At 40.4% G+C, this 25,315-nt stretch overlaps 1 protein-coding gene across 2 annotated transcripts in view; it reads right to left on the bottom strand.

The window, feature by feature from the left end:
- Positions 1–25,315, bottom strand: part of PTPRG (protein tyrosine phosphatase receptor type G) — a 416,775-nt gene that overhangs the window by 141,190 nt on the left and 250,270 nt on the right. For both annotated transcript variants that reach the window (XM_062630206.1, XM_062630207.1), the window contains exon 6: positions 923–1,018. In XM_062630206.1, the coding sequence (XP_062486190.1) occupies positions 923–1,018 (96 nt within the window). The remainder of the gene's footprint in view (positions 1–922; positions 1,019–25,315) is intronic.

Here is a 25,315-nt window from a genome sequence, read left to right as displayed (position 1 = left end):
TACATACGGGTACTTGTATATTCCTTTTTATCTGGCTTCACAAAGATAACAGGAAGATCACTATCATTCACAGTAAAAAACAGCGTGAAACCTCACAGAGGACCACCATTTTCCCTTGCTCTCCCCTCCCTTCTTTCCTCTCCTTTGAAAAAGCAGCACCTTGAGATACTCCAAATCATTAGCCATTTCTCTGTCTGTGACAGCTTGGTGGTATGGAGCTGCTCCAACTCCCTCCATTCAATTCACCCTCAAGTTAGGAAGGAAAAACTCAGTTTCTGATGCAACATGACGAAAGCCCCCACTGCTGAACACCACTGCTACGTGGTTTGACCTGCCAGCCCTTGCAAGCACCAGTCTCTAAACCACAACTACAGGTCTTGAGCGTGTCGAACCAGCAAATGAGCTACCCAAAGCAGTCACGCTCCTGAAGATGCATTTAAAAAAGCAGATGCATAAATTCACTCATTTGGAAACCTGGTCTGTTCAAGAACTTGTTACTATGACAATTTAGAAGATGCTGCTGCAGATAAGATTGATGAAACTTATTGATTTTCTCTCCAGCAATGTTTGAATTTCAAGTTTTTCTCACAAACAGTACCCCCAGTTCATGTTGGGTTGTTAGTATTCCAGGGACCACAGCAATGTGCTTCAGCAGTGAAGGAAGTTCCATGATAAATGTGTTCTCCAATCTGCATCTGTAAAGCAGCTATAAAATCAGAACAATTCATGCAAAATTTTTCATTATGTTTTTAAATATACTTATTTACATTTTAAATCACACATAGACAATATAAAATATCTTTCACTTAGACAGGTGGGAACAAGAAAACAGATGCATCCATTAAGCTTGAAACAATTCAATGAATTAAACGGTACTGGGTGAATGCTTTGGTTTATGGATATAGCCCTTGTTTAAACTTACTTGAAAAAACACGGCCATGGCTCCTACTACCCTGTTTTCTAGAACTGCTGTTCCAAAACTGTCAAAGTCATCAGGATTGTAGAAGTAAATCTGCATCTGTAAGAATTAAAAACAACAACAAAATCACATTAGTGTTGATTCATGAAGCTTTCAAACGAGGTAATGTATCCACGTCGTACGTAAACCCAGTCTTATGAACCTGAGATAAAGGAATTCTGCTGAACAATATTGTTTAACTAGCATCTTGATTAATAGCATGACTGCCTTACTGGGACAGTAACCAGGGAACAGAGTCAGTGCAATGCATTTTAATACCAAACCTAAGGATAAACAGAATGGTCAGTCTGTTTAAATGGTAAATTTTGTGCTTTCTGACAGGATCTCTTCATTTCTTTGCTCACTGCGACTCATCTCCTGCTCTGTTAAATGTGCTAAACATATTTATCTCAAAAACCATAGAGAATTTTGGAGAATGATTTCAACGTTTAGAGTTATTCCTTTAGTCCTAAAGCAATTTGTAAGATAAAAGTCTGTCTCTGTAGCAATGCATTTTTATGAGCCTCTGATATTCAGGACTATCAGTTAGGGTCAAGACTTCTCCCTGCCTACAGTTAAATTTCCTGACTTTTATTTCCAAAGCATTAGCAAAAAGTATGAGACAAACCCAGATATTTTGACGTCATTTTAGGATGAATAATGAATATTAATACTTAGACAAATCCAAAGTGATAGCAGGTGAGAATAATTACCCCAGAACAGCAAATGCCACAAATACAGGAGCTCCAAGAAACAGCTTCCTTCATACACGTTGCTGTTAAACAGTTCCACTTCACTACACATGCATCCATGAATAAGGACAACTCAGAGAGGCCCATGGGCACTACTGCTCTGAATGTTCTCAATGGTTCTTGTTCCATTTACTGCATAAACTAGCCACTTCTGCCAGCCATCCTACAGCAGTTGTTAAAACCTTCCATTCCCAAAGAAGTCCCTAGTGTTAGTGCATCTGTATCAACCACAGTTTGCTCCAGTGGATCTGGTTTGCATCCAAAACATGCAAGGCTCCCTTCTCAGCATTACACCATGCAGGTGTGCACACTTTCACAGAATAAACTCAGTACTGGTAACATCTGCTGCATGCTACAGATTAAAGACGTGTGCCTCATGGTTAACAGCTGAAGTGTAAGATCTAGACTCGCAGCAGTTGCTCTGGGGACCATTCAGGGAACCTCCTGGATGGCTTTCACAATCCAAACCACTACTGATGTGCCCACTGGGGCAAGAGTACTGCAGGATGGTTGGCCAACATGCACATACTCATGAACACTGACTCCAGCCAAAAAAAATCTCTTCCTGGCTATGAGACAGGAATGGACCCATCAGGCTTCTTTTGCCTGAACCTGCACATTGACTCCTGCTTCTCTGCTGCCCATCACCCTGACCTATTCAGGCTTTCCACAGCATTTCTAGGTGACAAAAACCAGCCACACAGTAAACAGTTAAATGGATATGGCAGCTCTAGCTGAGACTGTCCATGCCTCTCAACACTCCGCCAGTCAGACCATCACTCCCTCCTGCAAATCTGTCTGCAAGCAAATGCTCTGCTGGCACCAACAACTTTTTTGGGGCTGTTCAGCTTTTTCCAAGATTGTGCTGCATGACAAATCCTCCCATATTCACAAAGGCAAGTGTTTTTCCCATATTCCAAAATTTTGTATATTGCCAGATAAGATGATGCCCTTTTATCTTGCTTAGATGTGTTCCTACTCATATTTACTGATTTCCAGGCTTCTGACTGTATATATTGGCTGTAAGTGATAGGCACTTTGCCACTATCATACATCTAATAAAAGACCACCATATAGAGAAAAAGCCAAGATGAAGATCAGTCTCTTCAGAGGTAGAGGTACTTTTTTTTTTTTCCAGCAGAAGGATAAAATAAGACCACAGACCAAATGGCTGACAAAAAAAAAAACAAACAAAAAAAGCACACAAAAAAAACCCAAAACCCCATGAAAAAATTGTCTGGCACTCACTCTAGGTTCATAAAATTTGAAAGCAATTTTCTTCCCCTATTTTGGCCTTCCTATTCCCAGTGTATTAACAGCGCACACAGATTTGCTGGCAATATCTCACAAAGCTAGTGGTGCCTCCAGGTTCTGAGAGCTTGTGCTTTGAACAAATGTAGACCAAGGTACAGCCATTCACTGATGTAGAAATCAGAAACAGTTCGTTTCAGGTAGAATTGCTTAAACTTCAATGTCGCCAGCACAGACAAAACCTCACAAAACACTCACAAATTACAGTTTACTCCCATTTAAAATACAGTCTAAAATTAGATGAACCTTCTATAAAACACTTCACTACATCGTCCCCATAGTTTATGAAGAAAAGTATTACTGAGTTCAGCAGATGCCAAAATCATTTTGGATCACTTTTGCTCTCTGTATTTTAAAGGAATTAATTTTTACAATACACTTTTGGATAGCAGGGCAAAGGGCTTTGGTAAAAAAAGTGCTTAATTCACATCCCACGTCTCAGCAGTGCAATTCCACAGACTAATCAAGAACCACACTCTCCCTTGATTACCATACACATTGATAACATCGTACCACGGCTCCCTAGTGTTTTTCCAGAGCGCGTGGTCCCTCTCTGTGCATCCATCAAGTCAAGGGGAACTGTCTTGTATGAAAAATTATCATCATCTGTCATCTAGTAGCTTCCTTATGTGTTCATACAGCTAGAAGGGATGCTTTAGGAGTAGAATCTCACAGGACTTGCTATTATATCATTTACACACACATACAATGCAAAAACAGTGTTAAGAAGATGGTAAAGTTACGTCCTCAAAGCTGCTCATAAAAGCACACCTGGACACCGCTGAGCATTACTATTATGACAATTTTCTAATTATGTGATCACATATTGCTCTCTTCCATAATACAGTCTCATCTGTTTTCCCCATTTCACAATAAAATGTAAAGGTATCTGACGCATTTTTGTTCTTTTATCGATAATATACATAATATTGAATGCATTTATCACCAGGTATTTAATTTAATATTTTCCGTGGATGGCATAATGTTCTTTATGTACAAATTGGGAATAAGATAGTTAACTATAAAATTAATTTCACTGCATACTTAAGTGGCCTAAACATGCTAGAAAATTTTCATTATTACTCCTTATTATATAATTAGTATATACAAGGTGCATTATGCATATAAACGACTTCTGCTGTCTCTGCCCAGTACATACAAAGAAGTAGTACAGAATGCAAAGGGGCATTTAAGCAAAGGCAAATTTGGGTCTTATTATAAGATGCTATTTAGGAAATGCAGAAAAGAGCATCATCCAAGCTTCCTCATCCAACCTGAATTGTGGTTTCAGCACTACAAACCTTGTGATTTCTCAATAGCTTCTAGTTTCCAAAACTCAAGGAAAATACATATTTCTAAAGGCTCTGAATCCTTTAGCAATGGGAAAGCCTGAAATCCGCTCTGTAGTTTCTGTAAGTGCGATGCCCTCTGCAGTAAGAACGCTTGGTTCCACACATCCCTGCTGATTGTGCTCCAAACAGCCTTCCTGGTGGCACAGGTCCCAGAGGCCGTAAGAGCCCTGTTCTCTATGGCACAATATCCTAGATCTGTAAGACTTTCACATCTAGCCCTGTTACAACTAACAAGGCTGGGAAGGGCTTACATGGACCTTCCTTAATCTGACATGCAACACAGCACTACGCTTGCATGTACCTTGTAAAGATCTATTATAAAAGACATGTAGTGTCCAAGCAACTTGAAATTTTCAGGATTTTGATATGAGTAAACTGAAACAAACTGTCCCTAGTGACAGAAAGGCACTTTTCTTGCAGAAAGACTCTAGCCTAAAATGCGACTAACAATTACTGTAGCTACAGAGCTTTACGAAGGCAGGGAGAGAGCAAGAGTCTGCTTTTAATGGAAAAACTTTATGCTTTGACACTCTTCACACTCTAAAAGAGTAAATTTGTTTTTACTCAAACTTGAAGGGGATTTGCTGTACAGCACAGATTAAGCCTGGAAAACAAATCTTACTAAAGGGGAAAATCTTCAGAATGTTACAAGTGCCTTGAAACAGAAGATTAGAGAGAAAACCCTCACTTCACCATAACCCTGGGGACAATTGCCAGTCACCCTATAAAAACATGTCATGCTTTCTAGTCTCTTCTGTCCAGGAAGATCCAGTGCTCAACCACTACAGCTTCCAAGCACTCCAGGCCTTTTTCCAGCTGACAACACTTAAACAAATGAATACACCACATACATCCAACACTTAATTCCTCAGCCAGGAGCATCTTTGCTTCCATGCTCCTACCAGCTACACCACCCCTCCACCAAGCCCCAGGGCAGGCAATTCCCTTCTCCTTGGGGTCAACCTACTCCCTGCAGAAACACCTTTATTCAATCACGTTGTTCCAGACTCTAGAGGAATCTGGTGTTTCCCAGACCTGGCAAACATCAGGCCCTGCTCTGTGCTTTTTGACTCAAAACCGGGCTGCTACCACGCTGAGCTTGTAAGGACAGGCTGTCCAAAATGTGCATGTGTATTACTCAGAAATACTAGAGTTCTGATTTTATTAAGCATAATTATTTTGGTTCTGATTTTATTAAGTACAATTGCCTCTGAACGACTAAACCCTCTTTATGAAATGCCAGTGGCTTGCAAAAACTGAGCCTGCTCCAAGTGAATGACTTCTCCCTGCCACCCATCCACAAATAAAAGGCTTTGGCTCTCTGCTCAGATGCTCCTCCTCTGCTTGGCAAGACAGACACCCAGACAGAAATCACCATTCCCGTGCATGACATCTTCTGCTTTTATTACCCCACTACAAAGACAGAAAGTTTATATCCAGTGCAGACCATCGTGGCTAAACTCATTCAGCACTTACAAGAGAAAAGCCACAATGAGCATTTGATAGATCCCAGAAGATGTGAGCGAGTTCAAAGCAATTCTGAGAGACTGGAAACCAAGCAAGAACATTTTCCATTGACAGATGCCAAGTATTTTAAAAATAAATAATTGAGACTTTTAAATTGGGCTGCTATCACCCTGTGCAACCCCCTACAGCAGATTTCTCTTTAGATTAAAAAATGAACAAAGGCTCATTGTACTATCACAGATGTGGAGTACAGAATATTCAATAGTATCAGGAATGCTGGTGGAAGGGAAAAGATCATCGGAATTAGCTTTCCGCTCATTTGCTTCCAGCAATCCAGGGGCTACCATGCAATTTAAGGCTAAAGGAAGGGGAAAAAAAAAAGGTTTTATAGGCCAGCCAATTTTTTGATGAAACAGGAGGCAAGATGCAGAGGCAACAGCTATGTGGTTTATTATGTACTGCTTTGGAGACTGAGAGCAAAGCACACAGGCATGCAGGTAGACTGCAAATCTTTGCAGAGTGGCCGAACAGAAATTTGCAGTGTTTGCCTTCAACAATGATCACTGAATAGACTAATTTTTAATTAGTGCCTTTGCTGCTCATATTGTAAGAATAAATTAGTCCCAGCCGCTTTTACAACTGGATGTAAAACCTGTCTTGCAAAACCAAATCCGGTGCTAAGATTATGAATCATACATGGTTTTTCTTAATTGAAAGCTTGTATGTAGCTTACTTCTGCTTTAAATACATGCAGAGATTTCTAGCCAGTTGGAGGATGTGATCCATTTGGCTCGCATAAAAATTTTCTACAGACATAATGTAATCTTCACTGCAGCAATGAAAATTCAAAATCACTGTCCTGCAGTCTGTGTGTTTACTGGAGTGTGAGATGTACACTGGGGCAATGGAGTCTGGTGTTTGACTTCTTATTATATTCTCTTTAAAGAAAAAACCCCATGAAACTTATCATTTCTAACACATTCAGAACCTGCCTAGAAAAGGTGGGGGGAAGAGCGAATCGTGATGTTTTCCAGTTCTCCTACTAGAGCTTGATGTAATAACAGAGAGTATACTGCATTTTTTAAAAAAGATAAAGTTGAACAGGAGTAGATAATGGCATGTTTTTCCTGCCTAGTCTATTATTCATCAGTGAATTTTTTAACTATAGTTAGGCAGGTACAGAGATGTATTTTGAATGTCATAACTTAGTATTTTACAGTGCCTCAAAGTGTGCTGGGTAAATTGCAAAACAAAGAGTCAGACAGGGTCTTTGCCCTAACGTAATTGCAACTTGATAATGAACACAATGCTGGGCTGAAAAAAAATGAACGGAGTTGAAACAACAGGAAGAGCAAAGATCACACACGTGAAATAAGAGAATTTAACTCAATTTAGACATTCCCATGCTTCAGAAGTATGGTAAATTTCCCTTTAATCTTTTTTAATAATAAGCATTAATTGTTGCTCTGTTGCCCACAAAGAACACCGTAGTTGTATCTGTGTTAGAAGTTGAGATTAAGCTCTTTCATAATCATTTTCAACATTACAGTTGGTAGTTGTTGCACGTTCTGCCCCTAATTCTGAACAGCGTTTAAACCTGTGAGTGGTCCAGTAACAACCCAGTAGGAACAGTGAGGCAACACGATGCTCGTAGGATTGCCCTGGGCTTCATTGTTGGATCACAGCCATATCACTTAGTGTCTTGAGTGTTAAGCCCTGAATGTTAAGAGATGTACCCTGGCAAGCCAGAAACTTCCCTGATTTCTACTGCCAGAAATAAATTCTTCTGAGGCCTGCTCCCATCCCAAACAAGAAAATCCGTCTCAGGTACATCCACCAAGTCATTACACAGTGAAAGCATATTTGATGCTAAAAAGCTGTATGTTGCATTCATTTGTATTTCCATAATATGAAAATAACAGTTTCAGTGTTTATGCTTTCCATAACATGAAACTTTTTTGCAATTGCTTTGTACTCTGAGTAACAGCCATATGATTCACCATGAAATGAAGTCTGGAAAATCGTTTTGGATAAATGGAACCATAAATTCAATAGAATTTCCATGACAACATAGATTGCAACACTTCGCCACAAGTAAAATGTCATAAATCATTCAAAACCAACAAAAAATCAGCAGTAAGTCTTCTCTTTCACAACACACCAGACCCCTGAATTACAGAGCTGTGGTTATTACCTCCCATGCAGTGCTTCTCATTTCTGATCCTCTTTCTCTTACAAGTGTTGTTTTATATCTGACCTCCTTCCAAACACAGGAAATTATAATGCTAACAACTTAATACCAAGATGTAAACAAGCATTGAAGCGTAACAAGCAGGAGGCTTTTTTGAACCTTTCCTTCTTTCCTCATCTTCTAAAAATGTTTAAATATCTTCATCCTGTGGTAATTATACCTGTGCATGCAGATACATCATTGCACCTTGTTAGGCTCACAAATTTAGGAGGTTCTTTTTCTGGAAATGTGGGTGGTAAGTGTATAATAGGTGCTCAGTTTGTACAGACGATGCGAACCACATGTCCGAGGGATGGAAGAGATCCAAGGAGAGGAGGAGGTAAAGATAAGAAAAGAGGATAAAAGACTACACCATATAGTATTGCTCATTTGTATCTCTCCATCAGAGGGTTCCTGACATGTGGTATTTCACTTACAGTCCAAGGATCTGGAATGAAGTGATTCCAGGGGGACCTTCACTGCAATTTAAAAAACCCTGCGGCTGCTGCCTGCGTGCCTCTGAGAAAAATCTGGAAAATGCAAAACTCCTCCCCCCTGGAAAGAATAAACAGCTCATAAAACCAAATGAGAAACAAATAGCTCCGTATTCTGTGTTTTGGGTGGGAGCACGAGTCTTTCTTACGAATCAGGTCTTTTGGTAACTTGATTGCAAAGGCCTATGAGAGAGTTTCTGCTACCTCGCATAAATAACTGCCCATTTCTGGGTTTGTTTCCTCTTGTGTAAACTACAAACATTGCCAATTCCTCCTTTAGCTGGATGTTTTATGAAGAAAAATACAAAAGACTGGGACTGAATGGAAAGAATGGCACAGAACTGAAGAGCACACGAAATAGACTGCATTTGGAGTGGTGTTGGGAGAACTTTGGGGTTGCTGTTTATTTGCTTGATATTGCAGTAACAGTCACAAATACCTCATGGTACCAGTACATTGCCTCTTAATACTGGTACCAACTTCTAAACAGCTCACATCTGACATGGTGCTGAGGTTGTGAATGCTCCATCCCTGGCAGTGTTCAAGACCAGGTTGGAAGAGGCCTTGGGTGCCATGGTTTAGTGTGAGGTGTCCCTGCCCATGGCAGGGGGTTTGGAACTGGATGATCTTAAGGTCCTTTCCAACCCTAACTATTCTATGATGTCACAGGAGCTCAGCGCAGATCCTTATTGCAAGGCGCTGTATCCACATACCCCAGGGCATCTTCCCAGGCTCCTGGAGTCAACAGGGGCTCTTCCCTCCGCTTCTTAACTCCGACTCTGCCAGAAGCTTTTCGGTTTGGTTACTGAGTGGTTCAGAGCACCACCCGCAGCGGCTTTCTCTAATCGTGCCATATTCCAAACAAGACAACAAGCACATGTATTTGGGAACACACAGTGCTGAGACTCGATCTCAGCGAGAGGCAAACTTTCTTCCTAAAACTGTCCAAACAGAAAAATTAGAAGCAACACTTAGCTGCTGGTGGGGGTGGAAAACTCCAACAGGCAATTTAGGAAGTGGCTAAGCACCAGATGCCACAGCAACTAAACCCAAGCCGAACGGACTGACTGTATGAGCAAAATAGCTCTGAACTCAACCCAAAAGCAACTGTTCCAGATGTCGTCTTCATCTGTTTCCCATGGTCTTTCTACAAGGAAAACTAAACTACTGAAGAAAGAGTTTTAAACTTCAAACTACCCAAACTGTCCATACTTCAGCAGTCTTTCAAGGATCCATTTACTTTCTTAAACGTCAAGAAGTGCTGCCAGAACTGAGAGAACTGCTGGGATTTCCTAGCAAAAACACTCTAGCACTCTTCAGGGAAAAGAAAGGACCTGCTCTTTAAATACAAACCCTTACAAAAGCACACTTTTCCTAGCGTGGGTGATTAATACAATTTCATATATCATTCACTTTAAAGATGCATTGCCACAAGTATTCATTCCTTTGAGAACTCATATCTTAGCACAAATTATTCTTTTTGTACTGTGGAATTCAGAACATCCCGTGTGGTTTATTTGGGGGGTTTTGTGTGTTTTCTTTCCTTTTTTTAATATATAAATAGGAAAGGCGAGCTCTTCCATGCGGTTTAATGATCTTCAAAATGCCTCAGAACAAACTTTGAGATATTTATAGTTTTGCTGCATCTCTGGCTTCAAAGCCATGCAGCAGATGGGGCATGTTTTCAGAAGCATTTTGCTGGGTGAAAGGTCATTCCTATCTCTGAGGGGATGTGAAATCCTCCGGGCTGTACACTTGCAGAGCTGCTTTTATGTATTAACTGTGAAGTACAGGGGCAATTACAGCAGAAGCAGCCCATGAGAAGAGCGTACTTGGAGGGTTTCTCTGACTGTTAGGGTAACAGTTATAGAGGGCAAAACTAATATGGGTTTTCCCATATTTTGCAGAATATCTAACAGCACATCTATTTAGGCCAGGTTGGACAGAGCCTTGGGCGACATGGCTTAGGATGAGGTGCCCCTGTCCATGCAGGGGGGTTGGAACTGGATGATCTTCAGGCCCATTCCAACCCTAACTGTTCTATGATTCTGTGATTTAAGGCATCAACGTAGTCCCAAAGGTAAAACAAAGAGGTGCTCAGCATCAGAGGTCTCAGTAGGTACTTGATGGAGGAAGGTGGGACAGCCCTGCACTGTGGGGACAGCACCAGCTCTGCATCACACTTCCCGTTTGAACACAAGAGAGATCTTTCCAATGCAACTGCTCCATGTGGGTGTTTTACTTCAAGTTTCTCAAAAAGGCTTAACACGCAAGGAGCAAGTATAAAATACCCTTTCTAAAACTCAGGATCTCTTAAAAATACCTCAGATTGAAATCCTTCACCAATTCCCTAGTCCCTTGGAAAACCTTGCGCGGAATATCTCTCTATTCTGCCTCTAATTTTCTAGCTTTCTTTACCCTTATCCTCCAGCTCTTTTACCAGAGCAGGAAATGAAGTCTGCACACATCTGAAGTGCAGTGTTGACAAATGTGTAAACTTCTTGTCTTCTCAACTTTGTGTACAGACACACACACACACACAGAGTAGCTGAATACACCGCCTTAATGACATGGCTTAAGGACATGATTCTGTATTAACACGAGCAAATTAAAAAGAACCAGACTTCAGCACAGCGGGAAGCAAAATATTCAAGTAAGCAGCAGAATTTATGGGAAGGTTTGGGTGCTAGCAACTGTGTAGTCTGATAAAGTCAGAACCTTGGTCCACTGTCGCATCTGCAAACCCATTCGCAAATACGCTCTGTAACAGTCCTTTGCTAGATGTCAAAGTTACTCTTCCATGCCTGTGAAATAGAAACACAAATCTAACCCTCAGCCGCTTCTGTGCTGGTACCTGTCTGCAGGTGCCCTGTTGAGACTCTCCTGGTGCATCTGACTCCGCTGCTCGCTTGTGGCATCACCTTATCTAAAGTGACTAAACCAAGCTCTCCGCTTTAACACTTCCAATTTTTAAGGGCCCACTGATGTCGATAAAAAGCGTGTTCAACTGCTTTGGAGTCCTGATGAACACAACAGCACCTCCAGATTGGCATCTGAGTCCAAACTGTAGAGGGCTTGGTTCATCAGTTTTTGGTGTTTGCTCCTCGTGGAAGGCATGCACAGTTGCGTCCCTGCTCAGCCAGGCTCTGTGCCAGCTTCGTCCCTTCCCTCTACTCTCCATTTTAACAAACAGAAACAAGTCTCAAACCAGAGAGCCACATTTCCACCCTGGCTCACATCTGTGTATATCTGAAAGCACCTTTTCTGCCTAGGACCTCACATTTGAACAATTCACCTGGCTAACAGGCACCATAGCAGTTCTGGTTTTCAGTATGACAGCTGCTGATTTTCTCCAGACTTTGGGTTTCTTTGGCTCTAGAAATGGCCAACTATATTAATTCTTGCGCATGCCACTGCTCTCTCCACCAGCCCCAGACACTTGGTTTGCACTGCTACCACCAACGGAGACTGGAAATGCTGCAACATGGTGCAGACTCTCACTGTTGGATGCAGAGAACATGACCCATGCTGCTTGTGGCCACAGCTGGGGCTGCGGTAGGTAGGGAGGTATAGAATCATAGAATAGTTAGGGTTGGAAAGGACCTTAAGATCATCAAGTTCCAACCCCCCTGCCATGGGCAGCGACACCCCACACCACACCATGGCACCCAAGGCTTTGCCCAACCTGGCCTTGAACACTGCCAGGGATGGAGCATTCACAACTTCCCTGGTCAACCCATTCCAGTGCCTCACCACCCTCACAGTAAAGAACTTCCTCCTTATATCCAATCTAAACTTCCCCTGTTTAAGTTTTAACCCATTACCCCTTGTCCTATCACTACAGTCCCTAATGAAGAGTCCCTCCCCAGCACCCCTACAGGCCCCCTTCAGATACTGGAAGGCTGCTATGAGGTCTCCACGCAGCCTTCTCTTCTCCAGACTGAACAGCTGCAACTTCCTCAGCCTGTCTTGTATCACCTATGATACAAAACCACACCATCCTACGTGCCACTGGTACATTTACCTCTCCTGCCACTGTTCTGCAAGAGCTCAAAATGCCTTGATGGAATTTTTGAAATATGGGAGTTGCACAAGCAAAGTCTTTATCATAAATCTGATAATTAACCTGCATAACTAATTCCCCTTCTGGCAGCAGGCATAGGTTGGAATAAAAAGTCTATTCCATGCCTACTGAGAGAAGACGCCTGTATTTCATGTTTACTTTTTTTTAGGGACAGAGGGCCTCAAAGAGTCAAATTCCTTGCAATTTCAACAGAGTGTCCTGAATAATACATAAAGCAGCTATGCTCTTATCCCTAAAACCACAGGTGTGAACCAGATGTCATGCTTATCTTCTCTTGAGATTACAGCAAACAATCGCCCACCTTCAGAATATAAAGTGAGCTTTGGATCAAGAAGCCTGAAATATGTTAAAAGCATGGCACTGAAGTTAAAAATTCAAGTATTAACCTACAAATCACTGATTCATTCAAGAGTCTGTTTATAGCCTATGTTCTATAAAAGTTACATTTCTTCTACTTGACCTTTTTATAACAAACATATTATGAAAAACAAATCTGAAATAAAACTGCTTGCATATATCTCAGTCTGGGTCAGCAAGGTATTGCCAGACAGACTGTTCAAATATACCGTGCCGCCTATTTAAAGTACACCATGGCTCAAGGAACAGAATTAAAGTTAAAGCCTTGACTTAAATGTTAAGCTTTCCTATTATTGTAATAAAGGTTTAGAAAAAGGCGAGCATCTGCTGCAGTCAAATACTGAAAGAAGATGAAACCTAGACAGGTACCTCAAAGAGAATTTGAAAGTTAACTCACTACATAGTACATGACATGGTGCAAATGATGCTCCAACTATACAGCCTGGGTCATAACCGACCACCTAAATGTGTGTATCCAGAGGATATTCCAAAATATCCAGTTTCAAGGAAATAACATTCAACCAGCAAACATCAGCAGTATGTTAGTGTTTGTACTTGTATCACAGTATTTTCTCTCTTCAACCAGGTCCAGGCACCACCTCCTGACCCCTGCGTTGACACCTCAGGAGCGGCAGTGCTTGCTGCAGAGGGTGAGGGTCTGTTGTCCCTGATAGATGGCTCATGCCCTGTTTCAGTTTCTCTTAGTTTTTCTCTCTCCCCCCAGCTAGCTTCATTTAACACAGTGTGCCTGGTTTCCTTCCACAGCATCCTCTGTCAAATACACACACTCCAAAGGCTGTCAGCATCGAATGCTAGTATTTCACTAAGAGAAGCCTTCCAGGTTAATTTATGACAGAAATATTGCAGGTTTGTAATAAGATCCCCAAATAAGAAAGCCTTGTGTTTACTCAATAATCCCCATATTCACTTACTAAAAGCATGAATCTTGCTCTCACAGCTGAAGAGAAAAGGTGGTGAACACGACCTGGATCAACAGCTGTAATGTCATCTGTTCAGTCTTGAGGGAGTTGAACTACCCTGTTCATATAACAGTATTTACCAGTGACCCAGAACTTATTTCTGCCCTCCAGCAACAGAGCCTGTGACTCTAGGGGAAAAGGCATCCAACATCTTGGCTCACTCATGTCAATAAAACAGAATATGAAGAGTCACAGGCTAAGGTGTTAACATGACCCTGTCTATAATGCTGAACTTGGTTTGAGTTGAGAGCACAGACCCAGGCTGCTCAGCTCCACTGCAACACGATTTAAAACATCTTTATAACCTTTTATTAAAGATACAGGAGAAAAGAATGGTACAGAAAAATACAGAATTTCAAATATAAACAACTAAGTCTTCAAGCTTCACCCTATGCTTTATCCCCACCTCTGCTCTCAAACAGGTTTTTCTTACAAGGACAATCTTTGGATGGTATTAAATGAGGTGACAAATGCTGCTCTTCAGAAAAACAAGCGAGATAGGTTAGAGCTAGTTGTGGAGCCCAGCCCTAATGTCTGCAGAAAAAAACACCATAGCAAGAAGTGCACACACAGATAACAGCTTCTGGGACTGATGCTTGCAACTTCATTACTGTGGAAAACAGGCAATGGAAGTGGTTGTTACCAGCCATGCCAACACCTGAAAATTCCTTTCAGGTAGCACAGGGCACAGCTCTTCTCTGCCTTGCTGGCCATGGGATCACAGCGGCGCTGTGAAAGGCACTGTGTCTGGACTTACTTTGCCTAAGCACTTTGAGTTTGGGCAGTCAGAACTGCCCATATCATATGTACCATGGAGCAAGCATTTTTCCTGTTGGTTGTACTCATTTCCTAATAACTTCTTTTTGCTACTGCTGAGCACTGAGCTCACACGATCAGACAGCTCTGTGACTCTGAGAACATTTCCTTGAGTGGCAATAACTAATTTAATGTTCATTACTATATGTGCAAACTCAGAGTCCCAGTTAAACCAGAAAATGAGGTTTATATGATTCTGCTTTGTGTGTGTCTGCAGATGACATGTCAGTCCCTCGTAATAACTTCAGAGTGCGCTGACCAATTTCATCAAAACCTGGCTGCTCACTCAAAGACTTTACACCCATGCCAGCTCCTTTGCAATTAAGTGGCGAAGCTGAAGAGACCCAATTAGTTTCACAAGTATGGATGAAATATTGAAGCCTCTCCCTGTCCTCCTTCACAAAGCACTTCATCATCATGCCTAGCATGGATAGCAGCCACTTCACACGCCCTCCAAACTCAGCAGTGCTGCACACCGGTAAGCTGGGGCTCTTTTGGCCTGAGAGCTGTAATGCATTCTTCATTTCTGTACCCAGGAAGGTATCAGGTCACACAATGTTTCACTCATAGGACTGACATCAGTAGGTGTGTATTCCCACAAGTCACTGAGAAAATACCAGCATTTGGATCTAAGCACACACAATATTAATGAAAATCCACCGTTCTGTTAAATATTGTAGTATGGTAGCTTTTATCATAAAGCCTCTCAGTATTTAAATACTTCAGGCAGGGTAGACATTTATACAACTAGCAGTAGATGAATTTTCAAATAGATACTTCTGAGTAATTATCCTCTTGAGACAGCACCAACTGCTAAATAACGCCTCAGTTTAATAGCACATAGCTGTTCAGAAATGAACAATTCTGGGGACTATTAAATCTCTCAGAAATCTAACAAAGATGGTGACAAATACCTTACACTCAATTTTAGCCCTCGTGTGGATGAGGAATAGGCCATTTTTATCTCACCTGTTAACTGGACTTCAAAGACTATTCCTTAGAAAATTAGGGGGCAGTCTCTCCTACTTGCTTTAATACGGTAGGATATGCAAATTTGTTCTTCCAGACATCAGCAAAGGCTCCTTGAGAGCAAAATTAGTACTTAGACTCACAGGGAAAGCTGTCTTAGCAAAACATATCGGAGGAAGAATAATGGATGGGATAGCTGAGTGGGAACTCCTGAAATGCCATAATCCTTATGGATCAACTGGCAAGGAATAACTGGTCTGTCCCCCTAGAACATCCCTTTGTCATTTTAGGAATGAACTGCTGAGCAGAAAAATACAGGGAACCGAAAGAGTATTCAATCCAAACTCACGCCAGTGAATGAAGGCATGACTGGGGAGAGAGTTTTGAGATGAATATGCTTTTATGACACACACAAAGCTCTAGAATATAAGGAAAATGAACACATCTTGTTCATATAAAATGCTGACCTTTATTCATGCTTCCTAAAGATGTTTCTCCTAAAACTCAGCCTGCTTGCATTCTACTTACTGCTCATAAAAGAGCCTGGGGAAAGAAATTTGCATTCTCTGGTCACCAGAGGTCTGTGAATAGAGTGATTCAGCATGCCCCTCCGTAGATAAGGTTGCTGTTTCACAGTCAAGAGGAAAAAGATGGAAGTAAAAGGCATAAAGTACTTGTCTCCTCATCATTTTACTTGTCAGGGCATTCAGAAAACTTTAGAGATGAAGAGTTTTCCAAAGCAAACCATGTCAGATTGTGTTTTCCCCCATGTTAGTTCACCCAATGGCCCAGCTTCATTTCAAAACCAGCCATGAGTAATGCACAGAAGAGGCCAACTCCTTATACAGAGAAAGGAGAAGTTAAGATTACTGAAATCAAGCCAATTTGTAGCAACTGACTGACTCCTAGTTTCAAGCAGTTTCATCATCATTTCACAGTGTGTCATGAAATGCTCCCATACTTAATCTGGCTTTGAATGACGAATGAAAACAAGATGAAGGATTTGATAACTCGGTGATCAAAATTTTCCATTGAACTTTCTTCCTCATTAGAAAAAGTTACATAAAAATAAAAAAGAGAAAGATTAATACAGATGTGCCAGATTTTAAGCAATGATTGAGGACTTTACATAAAAAAAGCTCAAAAAGGACAGGGAAGTATTTTTAGGTACGCAATAAAACTCAGCATTTAAACATATATATATGTCACTTCAGGTTCAGCATGCGATAAATTTCCATTAGTATCTCACTGACAATTGAAGCCTGGCTGAATACTAAATAAAGCTGTACGGCTGTTCTGCTAAACCCTGTTGTGGCAAAGAAGGAAGGTCTGAAAACACAGGAAAAACAGTCTGTGCGTGAGGTTCAATCACAAATGCTGCTTCTATGGCCACCACAGGAATAGAAGTGGAAGGAGAACACTCTCGCCTCATAACGAAATCACTTCTCCTGGACCTAAATGTGGCTTTCACCTTGACCTGCAAAGGATTTCCCTCCAAACAGCTGTATTATACCTAGCTGCAGTTTCTGTGAGTCATCAAGGGGAACAGAAGCAGCAACTCTCTGTGTCTTCCCATCCTGAAATTTATTGAGATTTAGTAAATGCAGAAGATAACCTTCAGAGCCTTACATGGAAGAAGCTTCTAGAGCTGTTGTGCTGAGACCTGCAGGTACAAAGCTCCAATACATTCAGAAGTAAGTTTGCACAGATGAAGTTTCCTTCGAACGCTATCTTACAGTTTCAGTTAATGATGGTTCATCAAGTGAGGATATGAAGGAAGACAATGTCCTTAATATACACAGTGACTTTATTACTCTGATGTCTGGGCCCACCTGTGAGGTTTCATTCCTCAGGAAGCCACACTAACAGCCTCCACACCAAAAAAATCATGCTAGCTATACTGTGTGATATCAAATTTAATCTTCTAAACAAATGAAGAGTATTCACTGACAAATATACTGAGTCCTGCCTCTATTCAGATAAAGCATTTGACCAGTGCAACCTGACAAATGCCAAATGAGTGCAATAAGTTACAAGCAGTTTAACACAGCACAATTGATGGGTTTAGGTTCATTGTCTTAATTTTATCACTTTGATATTCATTTTTTACCCATACAGAGATAAAACAAGTTAAACCAGTGCAATGCTAGACAGGGATTAAATCTTAGAAGTTGGATGCTGAGAATAAAATCAACAGTCAGTGAGAGTGAGGGCTCTTTGAAGGACAGCCCTTGCTTTGAAGCCACCCATTTGTAAACTATTTGGACCAGGGGCAGCATCCGTGCTTGCTGTTCACACAGGACCCAAACCAACAAAGATGAAGCTTGGTTCAAAAGACACTATAGCCACAAAAGGCAGCAAAACACAGGACTTCTGCACAGTATTTTCAGCTCAGATAGAAGAACATCAAAATAGAGGCAAGAATTACTTGGATTTTCTCTGGCCTAACTAGACGTGCAAACATTTCCAAGGGAAGATGGTTTAAAGAAGACCTAATGCATAAAATAATCAACTACTGGAGCTGACTCAACTTTGGTGAGATTTCTTCCTCCTCCTTTCCATATCATAACATGATTACAGTCACATATAAATCTGAGTTTGTAATCGCTATCATCTTGCCCTTTTCCATGTTAACAGCAGCACAGCATAAATAAGGATGAATCTTCCTCCACAGGAATAACATCAGGCATTTTACTAAATCCGTGATATACAGAAATTTCACCCACTGTTAGATCCTCTTTATCACATGCAGAATATTGTTGTATCTCACCAAGAAATAGTGGCTATATGCATAAAGCTTTAAAAGATTGAGAGCTTCCACACAAATAAACACATACATAGACACAAAAGTGCAGGGAAACAATAGGTTCCTTTTCAGCAGGATGCTGTGAAAAACAATGTTTATTTCCCCTTAAATGTGTGAAATTACAATAACTGATTGTCAGACCACTACAGCCTACTTATAGAACTCTGAGAAATTTTAGCTATTTGCAAACTAGTATGGAATGATTTCCAAAGGCCTTTGTTAATGCTTGTGCCCAGACAGGATGGAGATAATGCAGGAATCCCACCCACCACAAGAACAAATCAGTATTTTAACATTCTTACTACGATAGTGCTTATACCTCACGAAGAGCCACCAGGAAAGTGAGCCACAGCTAATTCTATAATTTAAAACCCATCACAGACCAAGGTAAAGCTGTACACCTCCTATTTTGGTTATTTTTGCCTGTATTTTCCTAGATATTCTATAGACTGGCATCCTTGTCACTCTAGGATTTTCAAAAGCTAGTGACAAGCAGTGATCTGTCTGACCAGACCTTAACCCTCAGATTTCAAAATCTGGCTTTTCTAGGAGACACAATTACTGGGGGCAAAAACTGGAGCTAAATTGTCAAGGGACAGCAATGGGCTCTCTTTCTCCCTTTCCCGCTTCCCCAGGACTGATGCTATTCATTTAGAGCAGGTCTACAAACAAGACCATCTAATCTAATCTGCTGAAACCTCAGTGAGACCTGGCAGTATCTCAACTGGAAAATAATTCTAAAATTAATAAGATGACCTTTCAGTATAATGCCACAGTTATCACAGATACTAATGGTGCACTTCGCACAAGTCACACTCAGACACTGGCAGCAGGAGAGGAGCAGAGAATTATGGTAGATTCCCCTTGCCATACAAACACAGCCACTTAGAACACATACCAAGGAGTCAGTTTCATTTGCCAACACATTCTGTTTCTGTGAAGCTTGATCTTTGTCTTTGCTCATCCCAAAAAAGTCTTAAGACAATTCAGTGGGAGAAAAGGCTCCTTTGGTACTCTATGCATACAGATAAGAATGAGTTGAGGCTTGTCCAAGGACCACAAGACTGAAATGACAGGGCACCACTTCTGAACCCCATCTTTCCTACTAAGTACTAAAAACCCAACAAAATCTTAATGTGTTAAATTCCAATTAATTATAATTCAAATTGCCAAGTCATAGCACAAGAAAATATCTTTACTTTCCCATCTTGTAAGTTTTTAGATGAGTATGATTGATGGAAGCTTCCAAGCTTTGAAACAGTGGATAACACAACATTTTTCTTAGATAAATGATCTCCCCAATGTGAAACTGCTAGCTTTAATGAAATGAAATGGCCCTAATTGGTTGTGATGGGTAGTAAACCTTGAGAGAAACACTGTGTAAGTAATTCATATCCTTCCATCTGGGGAACTTCTTCCTGAACTGCAAAGTGTCTCCAATCTGAAATAAAATACACATTATTTTAGCAGCAACTGAAAAAACGCAGACTTCTCCCAATGCACTGTATCTGGAGTGGAGAGCATCTGCGATTCTAGAGATGAGAGCATATTTTAAGACATAGGTTTAGAAAGTTTTTTTGATTCTGGACTAGAACATTTTCTCCTCTAACACACGGTCTTCCACAGAACTGTTCTCCACTGTAACCAGATCTAATTTTAACACCTTGATCTATCTGTGAAAATTCACATTTCCCATGCTGCCCTAACTGGAATATGTAAAAAATTTTTCCTTTCTTTTCATTTACAACATGCTATGGCCAAGGCAGCATCTGAAAGTCATTTGGAGATGAGAACTGTAGCATTTTTCATACTAGATTACGGTATATGTACTGATCGCTTATTCATTATATGAGTTGGTCTCCTGTCCAGAAACAACTTCTCCCTAAGGACTTGCTGCCAAGATCTATTGCTGGCAAAGGCATTCAAGGTGGGCCCCCTTGTTCTCACAGAAAACACGTTTGATTGCAAATTCTCTGCAGAATTTGTGGCAATTACCGCACCCTGTACAGAAAATGGGGGGAATATGAAGCAGTGAAACCATAAAACCCACTGACACTATTTGATTTGATGATATAAAACTCACAGTGGAGAACATAAGCAACCATAGCTTCTATATGGTGCTCTTCCAGGTGTTCTGAAAATGAAACCTAATAGCACATCACCAATGAATTTGTTGTAATCACACAGAAGCATAGAATGGTTAGGGTTGGAAATCACATCTCTTATTCAGGACAGCTACTGATTTTCCCTGTGTGATGAAACTTAGATATCTGTGCAGCAAAAAGTAAAAAAGTAAAGTTTTTCTTTAAAGATATTATTCAGGAAAGATCACAACCTCTGATTAAAATAGTGCTGATTTAAAACAGGAATGTGTGAATCAAAACCCTCTGAAGTGAAAACAGACTACCTATATATAGCTTTTTTTAAAGTATAGATATATTTAAATGAACTATAATATCCTTAGAGGGGAAACTGTTACAGACATACTGATTTTTTTCTGCCTGTTATACAAAATAAATGTGGAAGCATAATGGAAAAATATATTATGCTTGCTTGTGTTCATTCCCATGATTTTTATAGGATGAAATCAAACAGACAATGGAAATGAGTTCTGCGGTCTCACTACGCCTCCTGGTTATCAAGTGGTAAGTTCCAAGCTGATGACCACTTTTTTTCCCTCTTTTAATGCAGAATCCAAAATAAACAATTCCAGCACAGAGGGTGAAACTTTCAAAAATAGATTTTCTTCTCTCTCTGCAAAAGCTGATGAACGCTTACACTTGCAGAGCAGGGTAGGATATAATGTCTGCTGAGGATTCAGTCGAATCATTTCCTTTTCATACAGCAAAGCACAAGATAACTCTGGGACTGGACTCAAACAGCAGTTTACTAAGTCTACCTCTACCCACTCTGAAGTCTGCTATGCTTAAAAGGTTTCTCCAACCTCTTAAATCTTGAATACAGAGAAGTGCTACTAGATGAGTCACAAACCATTTAACAGGATTCTGCAATGTTTCCAGAGTCATGAGAGATGGTCTCAGCTTTTCATTTCTACCAAACAGCATTAGGAAGGTTTTGAGATTCTCCACCCATGGAAGGACTAAGAAAGTCAACTGCGATTTGACATGCCAGGATTTTTGGTTGCGTGATCCCTTTGAAGCCCTTGGAGAAAGGCACCTAAACCACCTGAACCTTTCACATGCCACTCCGTGGAATTAGCAAAACTCAGCCTGAATTAATCTGTTTTCTCTATTATTTGCACGCAACAAGGGAAAGCTGAAAAGACAGTAAATGTGATTTTCAAACCACAACAATGAGTCAGGGTGGCTCAGAACAGGAAACAGCAAGTTCACATTTTGAAACTGCCTTGATTCCGCTGGGTGACATCTGTAGTTAGACAACTTGTGGAGAGAAGTTGTACGCAGAGCCTCTTTTAAGTTCCTTCATTCTCAAAATCTAACCCTTCACCACTCAGAGCTGCTCAGCAATTTCAAAAGGAAAAAAAAATAATTAAAGCTCAGAGCAGTCATTTTGCAAAAAATCCCCAAACCAGAGGAAAAACAATTGCTTAAAATTTACATTTAATGTTAAGGGCTATTCAAGGAAATACAAAATTGGGTTTTATTAAATGTTTAAACATAAGCAGTGACTGAGAAAGCATTCCTTATTAAGCATTTTTATGGTTACAGCTACTCTGCTGCTGAAAAAGCACCTACTTATAAAAATAAAGCTAATATTTATGGGCAGTATAGCTCAGGAAGGGACCTCTCTCGTAAGACATTTACTGCAGCAGCCATCACAGCTGAAACATGTTATTGCACAAAAATGAAGGTTTTTTAAAACTCAGGCTAACATTTAACAACTTTAAGTAAATGATAACATATGAAATTAACTTCCAGCAGCACTAAAAAGCAGATTAGCAAGGACCGAATCTGTGAGGCACTGCTCATCTTCCCACCATGTAAGTGTCTGCAATGGGGCTGAGAAGCAGAGAACATTGAGACCACAACAAAAGCAGATGATTTACAGAGCTGTGCAGATGACTGACAAATTCCTGTGCACAGGACACCTCTCTTTGAGTGGCTGCAACCCTGGTGAGTTCACAACTCCCCTCCTCATTACACTCCCCCAGTATGAAGCACTGGATACAGCTCATCGTGTTTTACAACCACCATGAAGGCCGCAAAACATCCCTGTTCTCTAGGCGTTATGTCCTGATGTAGTTCTCCTCTCCTTGGTAACTGCCGGCAGCCTCATTTGTGGAAGCTTCTGTTCTACAGCACTCATTACAGAAAGACCTAATTACAGAAGGATGGAGTTACCCCTTGCACACCCAGATGGCATGACCTTTAAAATACAAGCTGAAGGTCATACTTTAATTCACCCAAAGTCCCCAAGATTATTATTTTACAAAGTATGCACTAATCAAAGCCGTGCTTTAGGATTTGGCAGACAAGCTGTTCTGTCTATCAGAATAACTCACAGATGGTATGCATGCGACACAACATATTCATCATGTTATATTCTTAGGATATGCAATTTTCCCCCTTGCTAAATTTTCCAGTGTTCAGCAAGGGCTCTAAGAAGCTGCTGGTGCCCTGGAAGAGATACCCCTTCCAGCCTTGTTGTCTTTAAATTAACTGAATAAAGAAAGAATCTAAAGGCTGAGGAAACCCGTTCTCCTGTGTAATTATAAAACCAACTGAATTTGATTTTTTTTACCTTAGGTATTATTTTTTAACTTCTGTGTTGTAGCTCATGTTTGTTTTTTGCTCTTCAGTTCACATATTGTACTTTCTTTTTACTTGATGTGTGCCATATTGTTTTAGCTTTTGCTCTTACTTCTGCTTATTTATGATCTTCTTTTTGACCAAAATCTCAGTAAGATTTGCTTTAGGGGCATTTTTTTAATCTTTTTTTCCAGGTAGTTGCATGCATAAGTGAACCATTAAAATGGAATCAGTTCAGTGAATCAAACTGAATGACAACATACTAAAATGAGCAGAAACATGCCTAAAGCAACAAGAAGATTACTTATTTTACTTATCTGTAATGTAGCTTCCTTTTTTCTTCTCTTCTAGTTCTCCTGATGAAATACAGAACCACATATTTTTCTAAACAGTGGGATGAGTTTTCAATCATTAATGACACTTAGATTTTATAAAGGAAAATGCACAAAGGGAAGATGAACCCACACAAGGTTAGGCTTCGGATGCCATCCCAGCAGCCTATTTTAAAGCTCCTCATCTGGAGGAGTTAACCAGCAAGCATGGGCAAGAGTTCATGAAAATAAACTTCCCTCTTCCAATTTCTCTTGCTCCTATTACATTTGTCTGTCATTTACTCCCACTTTGCTTGTGCTTTAGAGCCTTAAGAACAGAAGTCACCTTTATCACTGATCTTTGTTTCATACAGTTTGCCAGCCTGGATTAGTCCTCGTTCAATGAGGACTAGAGCAGAGAGAAAAATAACTGAAAATTAGGTTGCCTGCCTTGGAAAGAGCAAACCAGCAGCCAGCAAACAACCTACCACACTTTCTGCTACAGAATGATAAATGTCACTGCCACGGTCAGAATTTTTCAGTGGTTTTCAGTGTTTTAGCTTTTATGCTGAAAGCCAAAACATTAATAAAGCAATTGAAGTAGTAGGCATGTAAGTCCATGAATGTCAGCAGCAGGGTTTCACATATGTCACTTTGCAGTAATAAAAGACTTCACATATAGTGCTAGGGCTGGATGTTACTATTTTTATTTTTTATATGAGAAACTAAGGACAGGAATGCAAGCAAATGGAGGAGAAAAATGAAGGCAATTCCAATTAATCATTCCTCCTTGTGACATTTTAATGCATTATTGCTGCAATTACTCTTAAACGTCCTCAAAGGATCATCACACCAGCTTCTCCAGGCCTCATTTTTCACCAAGTGAAATCTTAACAAGCAACCTTTCCAAGAAGTTTTCATCTGTGAAGGGGCAATACCCGTTATTTCCCTTCCCTTTTTGGGTAACAGGGCTACTACATGCACTGAAATATCAGGTGTGTTATGTTACAAGGGCCTCTTTTCATTTCCTTATATTTTCACTGGCTTGAGGTTTCCCTGCTTTGGTTTCTTTCTTATTCACTCCCCACTGACCTTCTCAAATTCTGCATTTTCAGAAACAGACTTAAAATACAGCAAGAAAAATGTATCAGCCAGGGTGTGGGGAGATGGAGAAAAGGTGGTGGTAGTGGGGTTTTAAGCTATAAAGTTACTTCAATTTTTTTTTTTCCACTTTACAACATATGAGTAAAATAACCTCTTCTGTCTCAGTATAATTAGTTCCCTGGTCCTGGCATGCCTAAGAGCCTCGTGTTGTTTGGCGTGCTGTTTGCCAGGGAACACTTAATATTCTCATCTATCACATGAATCAATAAAACACAAGCCTGTTTTTCACAAGGTGGCAGTGTATTAGGAAGAGTCATATGGGCTGAGTTAATTTAAAAGTAATAGACTGAAATTGTCCACATTACTTTTATTGACCTGACAGAGCAAGTCCAGTGCTGCTAAGAAATTAATCCCATTTCATGGAATCACAGAGCAAGGCTGTAAAAGTTACTGGTTTATCTTAAAAAATGATAATAATAAAATTAAGCTCAAGCTCTGATTTTTACTTTCAGAATATGGGGATTTCTTTTTTTAAAGATAGTGCTCAGGAAATGAATAGGAGAATTAAAGCTACACCAAATCATCCATAGAGCC

The sequence above is a fragment of the Pezoporus occidentalis genome, unplaced genomic scaffold, assembly GCF_034315485.1.
Source record: "Pezoporus occidentalis ecotype Australia unplaced genomic scaffold, CSIRO_AGI_Poc_V1 ctg35, whole genome shotgun sequence".
Lineage (NCBI taxonomy): Eukaryota > Metazoa > Chordata > Aves > Psittaciformes > Psittacidae > Pezoporus > Pezoporus occidentalis.
Note: the sequence above shows the minus strand (reverse complement) of the source record. Positions and strands in the feature narration are given on the sequence as shown.